Here is an 8,920-nt window from a genome sequence, read left to right as displayed (position 1 = left end):
ATAACAGCATGGACTATTATTTAAATGGTAAAAAAAATTGCAGTATGCCATTGTGCAGAGGGATCTGGGTGTCCCTGTACAAGAATCACAAGGAAATGGTTTGCAGGTGTAGCAGGTAATTAAGGCGGTAAATGGAATTTTGTCTTTCATTGCTACAGGGATGGAGTTCAAGAACAGCGAGATTATGTTGCAGCTGTATAAGGTGCTGGTGAGGCCACACCTGGAGTACTGTGTAGTTTTGTTCTCCTTACTTGAGAAAGGATATAATAGCATTGGAGGGGGTGTAGAGGAGATTCACTACGTTGATTTCGGAGTTAAGAGGGTTAGATTATGAGGAGAGACTGAGTAGACTGAGCTATACGCATTGGGATTCAGAAGAATGAGAGATCTTATAGAAACATATGAGATTATGAAGGGAAAAGATAAGATAGAAGCAGGGCAGTTGTTTCCACTGGTGGGTAAACTAGAACTAGGGGGCATAGCCTCAAAATAAGGGGGAGCAGATTTAGGACTGTGTTGAGGAGGAACTTCTTCAAAGGGTTGTGAATCTAGAATTTCCTGCCCAGTGAAGCAGTTGAGGCTACCTCATTGAATGTTTTTAAGGCAAGGATAGATCAATTTTTGAACAGTAAAGGAACTAAGGGTTATGGTGAGTGGGCGGGTAAGTGGAGCGAGTCCACGAAAAGATCAGCCATGATCATCCTAAATGTTGCAGCAGGCTCAAGGGTCCAGATGGCCAATTCCTACTCCTTTTGTTCGAATCAAAGAGGAATTCCAACTGCAGCTCATAAAAAGTCTGGAAAATCTTTATTTGATCCCATTGAGTTGGATGTATAACGTCAGCTATTCTTAAATCCTGTGGCCAAGTTCGAGCAGTCGTCGTCAGCAGGAGTTGTTCGATGAAAATTATGTGCAAATGTGATTTTTGGAATAAAAATGAACAGGCTTTTCATTGTCTCTCAGCATGCCAACAGCTCCAAACTGATATCCAAAGACAAATCCAGAAGACAGAGCATAAGTGCAGAGAAAACTATCAGGGTATTTCTGTCTTGTCTATAGCAGGGAAATACTGACACTCATTGTCCTGAATTGCCTACTTCTTGTGCAAAGGAAATCCTCCAGGGACACAATTTTCACATAGACAGAAAGGCTCTCTGACAGAAGCCCAAATCCATAATCTCACCCTTGAACCATCTCCACTATGTTGGGGGGTGAAGAGGGGCAGATTCTAAACAACACATTAATTGTTCCTGAAAGCATTGCCTATATAAATCAGAAGCTGCTTCGACCCATGTGATTTGGTGAGATAGGTTTCAAATTAGACCAGGTGCGTTTGTTTGGATAGCCAGGGTATTCTTTTGGAAGTAAGGTACCCCTTTGAATGTGACACCTGGGATACCTTTGGAAAGATAAGGCAGTTTTTGATAGTGTTGATGTTTTAGTGTTTGATGACATAAGCCTGAGGATTATCATCATATGTGATTTTACAAAGTAACATCACAATGGGGTACCTAGTGAGGGAGCAGTTTCATTGACAGTTCTCAAGTGGTTATCAGATAGAGCTTTTAACAGTAGTTAGCATTTTAGGTTTCTGTGAGATCCCCTTTCATTCTTCTGAACTCTAGCGAATATAATCCTAACCAATTCAATCTTCCTCATATCAATCCGACCATCCCAGGAATCAGACTTATAAACTTTCTGTGCACTCTCGCCAGAACAAGATGATCCTTCTTCAAATTAGGAGACCAAAACAGCACGTGATATTTCAAATGTGTCCTCACCAAAGCCCTGTATTATTGCATCACGACATCCCTACTCCTATACTCGAATTCTCTTGCTTTGAAGGCCAACATACATTTCTCCTTTTTATTGTCTGCTGCATCTGCATACTTACCTTCAGTGACTGGTGTGCAAGGATAGCCAGATCTCATTGCAATTTCCCTCTCCTAATTTATGGCCAGATAGTAATTTGCCTTCCTGTTTTTGCTACAGAAGTGGATAATCTCACATTTATTCAAATTATACTGCATCTGCCAATTATTTGCCCACTCAACTTGTCCAAATTACACAGAAGAATCTCTGCATCCTCCTCACAGCTCATTCGCCCATCCAGCTTTGTGTCATCTGTAAACGTGGCAATATTACATTTAGTTCCCTCATGTAAGTCATTAATATGTATAGTAAATAGCTGGAGTCCCAGCAGTGATCCCTGTGATACCCCACTAATCACTGCCTACCGTTTGGAAAAGACCCGTATATTCCTACTCTTTTCCTGCCTGCCAACCAGTTTTCTATCCATCTTAAACCCTTGTACTTTAATTATTTTACATGCTAATCTCTTATGAGGCATTTTTTAAAAGTTCAAATAAACCATACTCGCTGGCTCCAACTCATCACCTCGACTAGTTCATCCTCAAAGAAATCCAGTAGATTTGTCAAGCATGATTTTCCTTTCATAAATCTATGCTCTGTCCATGTTTTACTCAAAATCTTTGATAATGGAATGTAGAATTTTCTCCACTATCTATAACTCCCTGTTTTTGCTCTACCTCCCTTTTTAAATAATGGGGTTACGTTAACTCCCGTCCAATCTGTAGGAGAGTCTATAGAATTTTGGAAGATGACCACCAATGCACCCACTATTTCTCAGGCGAGTTCCTTAAATACTCTAGGATGTAAATCATCAGGCTCTGGGAATTTTATCGGCCTTCAGTCCCACCAGTTTCCCCAACACCATTTCTCTACTAATACTGATATCCTTTAGTTCTTTCTTCTCACTAAATCTTGTGCTCCCTAACATTTCTGGTATTTTATTTGTGTTCCTTTGTGAAGACAGAACCAAAGCATGTATTCGGTTTCTCAGCCATTTCTTTGTTCCCCTTCTGAGCCTATTTTTGTCAGATGGGGTTAGAGTTGGGAGATGTCCTATTTCTGCACTCCCAACCAGGAAATCAAAATCCAGGCTTTAACTCTTCAAAAATGTAGAGGAACCACCAATATGGTCTTTGTTGCCAGCCAAATCCAAGGAAAATGTCAGTGACAACACAAGGAACTCTTCATTACATTCATTCACCTAACCAAAGCAGTGAATTGCGAAGCTTTGTGGTGGTATTGCAAAGATTTGGATGCCCAAGAAACTTCATCACAATCCTGTACACGCTTGATGACACGACGTAGCCGTGTTGAATGGGAGAACTGAAACAGATGCCTTTAAAAAATGTGGACTGGATTTCAGTAAAGCTGTGTGACAGCTCCTGTACTACCTACAACAATATCCAAGTGGCTATTCATCTCAAAGGTCAACTGTCCTTGTATCAGCATCAAGTATCATTCAGGTTGAGACACACTAATTGCCTATCACCTCCATACCAAGACTAAACTCCCCTAAATGTACATTATTTATTTTGCAGATGACTTCAATGTAATTTATCTCATGCCAGATTTATAACCCACTATCCATTTCTTCAATTGTGTGTGCAAGATATTCGGCCTGTCCTTGAATGTTGCCAAAACAAAACTCTTTCAACCCACACCCGAGTCAGCCAAATATCCATCGTCTACATGTTCAAAGAGAGACTCTGGATTAGGCAGATGACTTTCCACACCTTCAAGTGCAATATGCTTACTTGAATTCAAGTTAGTTTCAGAATACCTGAGAAAAGCTATCAACAATTATCCAACAGTTGGGAGCCCGAGGAGGCGATGGTCTAGTGATATTATCACTAGACTATTAATTCAGAAACTCAGCTGACGTGCTGGGGACCCCAAGTTTGAATCCAGCATCGGTAGATGGTGAAATTTGAATTCAATAAAAAATATCTGGAATTAAGAGTCCACTGATAACCATGAAACCATTGACGATGGTCAGAAAAACCCATCTGGTTCACTGATGCTCTTTAGGGAAGGAAATCTGCCATTCTTATCTGGTCTGGCCTACACGTGATTCCACAGCCTTAGCAATGTGGTTGATTCTCAAATGCTCTCTGAAATGGCCTAGCAAGCCACTCAGTTGTATCAATTGCTACCAAATCTCAATAAGGAAATGAAACCGACTGACCACCTGGCATCGACCTAGGCACTGGAAAAGACAATGGCAAAACAAACAGCCCTGTCGACCCTGCAAAGTCTTTCTTACTAACATCTGGGGACAAGTGCCAAAATTGGGATAGCTGTCTCAGACTAGTCAAGCCAGATATCATTCAATGAGAATGACTTACAGATAACACCCCAGACACCATTACCATCCCTGGATATGTTCAATCCCACTGTCAGGACAGACCCAGCAGAGGTGGCGGTATACAGTTGGGAGGGAATTGCCCTAGGAATCCTTAACATTGACTTCGGACCCCATGAAGTCTTATGGCTTCAGATTAAACATGGACAAGGAAACCTCTTACTGGTAACCATGTACCATCCTCCTTCAGTACTCCACCAAGAGTGGCTCAACTGCAGCATTATTGATCGAGCTGGTTGGGTCCTAAAGGATATAACTGCTAGACTGGGTCTACAGCAGGTGGTGAAGGAATGAACATGGAGGAAAATACATACTTGACCTCATCCTTACCAATCTGCCAGCTGCAGATTCACCTGCACATGACAGTATCGCTAAGAGTGATCACCGCACAGTCCTTGTAAAGATGAAGTCCTGTCTTCACATGGAGAACAACCTCCATAATATTGTAAGACACTATTATCATGCTAAATGGGACAGACTTTGAAATGATCTAGCAACTCAAGATTGGGCATTATGAGATGGGCTGTCAACAGCAGTAGAACTGTATTCCAGCACAATCTGCAACCTCATGGCCTGGCATACCCCCAACTCAACCATTAGCATCAAGCCAGGGGATCAACCCTGGTTCAAATGGAGAGTGCAGGAGGGCATGCCAGGAGCAGCACCAGGCATACTAAAAATGAGTTGTCAATCTGGTGAAGCTACCAAACAGAACTACTTTCATGCCAAATGTCATAAACAGCAAGTAACAGACAGAACCAAGCTATCCTATAGTCAATGGATCAGAACTAAGCTCTACAGGTCTATCACATCCAGTTGTGAATGGCAGTGGACAATTAAACAACTCACTGGAGGCTCCATAAATATCTCCATCTTCAATGATGGAGGAGCCCAGCAAAAGATAAAGCTGAAGTATTAACAGCAATCTTCAGCAAGAAGTGCCAACTGGACGATCCATCTCAACCTCCTCCAGTGGTCCCCAGCATCTCAGATGCCCAGCCAATTAGATTCACTCCACGTGACATGAAGAAACGGTTGGAGGCACTGGCTATTGCAAAGGCAGTGGGCCCTGATAACATTCTTGCAATAGTACTGAAGACTTGAGCTCCAGAACTTGCTGCTCTCTTAGGGAAGCTCTTCCAGTACAGTTACAACACAGGCATCTACCTGACGATGTGGAAAATTGCCCAGGTATGTCCTGTACACAAAAAGGACAAATCCAACCCGACCAATTACCAGCCAGTCTAGTCTCGATCATCAGTAAATCGATGGAAGGGGTCATCAACAGTGCAATCAAGCAGCACATGCTCAGCAATAATCTGCTCAATGATGCCCAGTTTGGGTTTTGCAGGGTCACTCAGCTCCTGACCTCATTACAGCCTTGGTTCAAACATGGATGGAAGTGCTGAATTCCAGAGGTGAGCTGGAGTGTGATAGCCCCTGACATCAAGGCTGCATTTGACCGAGGGTGGCATCAAGAAGCCCTAGCAAAACTGAAAATCAATGGGTATCAGAGAGCAAAATCTCTGCTGGTTGGAGTCATACCTGCTACACAGGAAGATGGTTGTGGTTGTGGAGAGTCAGGCATCTCTGCAGTAGCCCTTCAGAGTAGTGTCGTAGGCCCAACCATCTTCAGCTACTTCATCAATGACCTTTCCTCCATCATAATGTCAGAAGTGGGGATGTTTGCTGATAATTGCACAATATTCAGCACCATTCACAAATTCTCAGATAGTCAAGTAGTCCATGTTCAAATGCAACAAGATCAGGACAATATCCAGACTTTGCTGACAATTGGCATAACATTTGTGCCACACAAATGCCAGGCAATGACCATTACCAGTAACAGACACTCCAAGCACTGCTCCTTGACATCCAATGGTGTTACCATCACTGTCAACATCCTTGGGGTTGCCATTGACCAGAAAGTCAACTGAACTCACCATAATGGCAAAAAGAGGCTAGGAATACTACAGTGAGTAACTCTCCTCCTGACTCCCCAAAGCCTATCCACTATCTTCAAGGCACAAGTCAGGAGTGTGATGGAATACTCCCTAATTGACTGGATCGGTACAGCTCCAACAACATTCAAGACGCTTGACCCCACCCAGGACAAAGCAGCCCGCTTGATTGGCACCACATCTATAACCATTCACTCCTTCCAACACCAATGTACAGTGGCAGCAGTGTACACCATTTACAAGATGCTCTTGAGACTGTACCTTCCAAACCAACGACCATTCCATCTAGAAAGACAAGGGCAGCAAATGCATGGGAACACCACTGTCTGCAAGTTCTCCCGCAAGCCACTCACTATCTTGACTTGGAAATATATCACCATTCTTTCAGAGTCACTGGGTCAAAATCCTGGAATTCCCTCCTTAAAACATTGTGGATCAACCTGCAACACATGGACTGCAGCAATTCAAGGCAGTGGCTCACCACCATCTTCTCATGGGTAATAGTAAAAAAGACAGCAGAACATTGACAGGTTGGTAAACATTATTTCCTTAATAACGCTTTAAAAATGTATATTTTGGTCTATACAGGAATAAATCATTTATTTAGGAAGACAGACTTTGATACAGTTTTTATATGTCTGACTTCCAAAAAATAAACAAAAATAATGCCATAAGTCAGAGGTCAGCATTAAAAATACAATATCCTGGAAGTGTGCGAGACAATTCAATAGACAGATGTCTCATTAGTGCAGTTATTCACTGGTGATGTAATGCTACTGTTTCACATTTATTTTCTCTGAACTAACCACTCAGTCATTTTTTTCCTTTAAATTGACGTCTACCTAAGGCAATCAGCTGGGACTGTGGATCCAGATCTCAACCTTAGGTTAAGATGGGGCAGATGGTGGCTTGCTCTTTCGTTTCTCTTGCCATGAATGATGCACCTGACCTTTAGTTGATTCCCTTCCCAACAGTATGGCTTAATTGAAAATCACTGTGGGAAATTCAAGGCCCATACAGTACAATGGAGCAACAAACTATTCAATTACATTGAAGCTGTTGTAAACTGAAGCAGGCCCTGGCCAAGATGGAGAGCACAAAGTTTTCCCTTTTCTCAAATAATATTTGTGAAAAGTGGGATAGAATCCAATTTGAAAGATGTTGTCTGCAGAGCAGGTCTTGGTTTTGTCTAAAGATCTTGTGAGGCAGGCAGAAACACACCTGGGGACAGTGACATGAAGTTGAAAAAAGGTGGATCTTCTCCACAGGATGAAGAACATGCAACTCCACCATCTCTGGGATCAGTCAGTTGACTGCACACAGCTGGGCACTGGCAGCAGTGATTTTTGTCGGTTAGAATGCTGAATGGCTGACTTCCTCCAGGGGAGGACAAAGGTCTTCACCACAATCAAGGCTTGGTTCAAGCAATGGAATCTCATCATTCTGCATTTCTAATATATTTTCCCCTGAAGCGTCAGCAGCTTCAAGCTCTGGAATGTCGTCTATGTTTATTACCCTTCCTTTCACCTCAGGAATTTTCTCAGATTGAGGGCAAGGTCTCACCAGAAGGCCATTTTCATCCATTTTATAGTTTTTCAGAGCATCCCCTCTTCTTAGCCTCTGAATAACAGTTAACTCTTTCAATTCATATGGAAGTTCCATTGAGTAATTCTGGCAAGTAATAAAATACATATATGTTTGAATAATACACAGGGAAAACAACAGAAATTGAAATCAGAATAGAGTGGCAACAGGTTGGGAGGCTTGCCATCTCTGCCTATTTTAACTTGTAATGTGATTCCAGTTTCACACTTCGTGGAGGAATTGCAATGCACTCTGGAGTTGCTCAATGAACCACTCAATTGTAAAAAAGGTATTAAAAGCAGATCTGATAGCCTGAAACAAGGCATTACTCTAGGTAATTAGCAGCAGATAACCACTGTTTGTCATCTCATTACCCAAATTTTCAATCACAAGAGTTATTCTTTAATTGATTGCTTTTTTTTGCCAGCCTTGTACATATTTTCAGGAGACTATAAAATGACAATACGATAACATCTGTAAAAGGGCCTGAAGTTTCTTAAAAAAATCAACTAATTAAAATTTAAGAAATATTAAAAAAACCTGAATTGTACTATCGAGTCAATTATCATTTTTCCCCAAACACTCACCCTTTCATTTGGCCCTCAACTTCTTTTTCAGTTTAATATTAGTGCTTAGCATTCCCAGAAAAGTTGGAGATAGTGTAAACCTCACTCTTGACACACCAACAGCATGAAACCCAACATCAGTACTAGAATGGGATGTTTCCCATTTCCCAAAGCAGTTGTTCTTCCAACTTACATACAAGAAATTGAGAATTTAATGGGAAGCTGTGTGCTGTGATCTGTATCTCTTCCCAAATGGGTAAAAAAGATTATGTACCACAGAGAGGAAGCGTTCAACTCATCAGTACAAATTAAAGACTCTGTATATGCCCGTGACCATTTTAAGTCATAACCTTGAAACATACTCAGCTGGGAAGAAGTACACTGCGTTCTCTATATCTCCAGTCTTAGAAGTTTAAACGCTTCATTGGGAAAATGCTGGCTTTAGACTCTCCCACTCATACTTGAGCAGTAGGGTGCCTCATTATAATCAAAAGCAAAATTATCAGTGCATTGGTTTTATTAAATTCTCCAGCTTCATGGCAACCATGGCTCAGTTGGTAGCATTCTCACCTCTA

At 41.7% G+C, this 8,920-nt stretch overlaps 1 protein-coding gene across 1 annotated transcript in view; it reads right to left on the bottom strand.

Moving 5' to 3' along the window:
- Positions 1-7,548: 7,548 nt before the first annotated feature.
- Positions 7,549-8,920, bottom strand: part of exd1 (exonuclease 3'-5' domain containing 1) — a 51,826-nt gene continuing 50,454 nt past the window's right edge. Inside the window, exon 11 of the mRNA XM_080201907.1 lies at positions 7,549-7,866. Coding sequence (XP_080058033.1) covers positions 7,549-7,866 — 318 coding nt within the window. The remainder of the gene's footprint in view (positions 7,867-8,920) is intronic.

This window comes from Carcharhinus amblyrhynchos, chromosome 14 (assembly GCF_965287045.1).
Source record: "Carcharhinus amblyrhynchos chromosome 14, sCarAmb.v2.hapA, whole genome shotgun sequence".
NCBI lineage: Eukaryota > Metazoa > Chordata > Chondrichthyes > Carcharhiniformes > Carcharhinidae > Carcharhinus > Carcharhinus amblyrhynchos.
The sequence above is the reverse complement of the archived record's forward strand: the minus strand, read 5'-3'. Positions and strand labels throughout refer to the sequence as shown.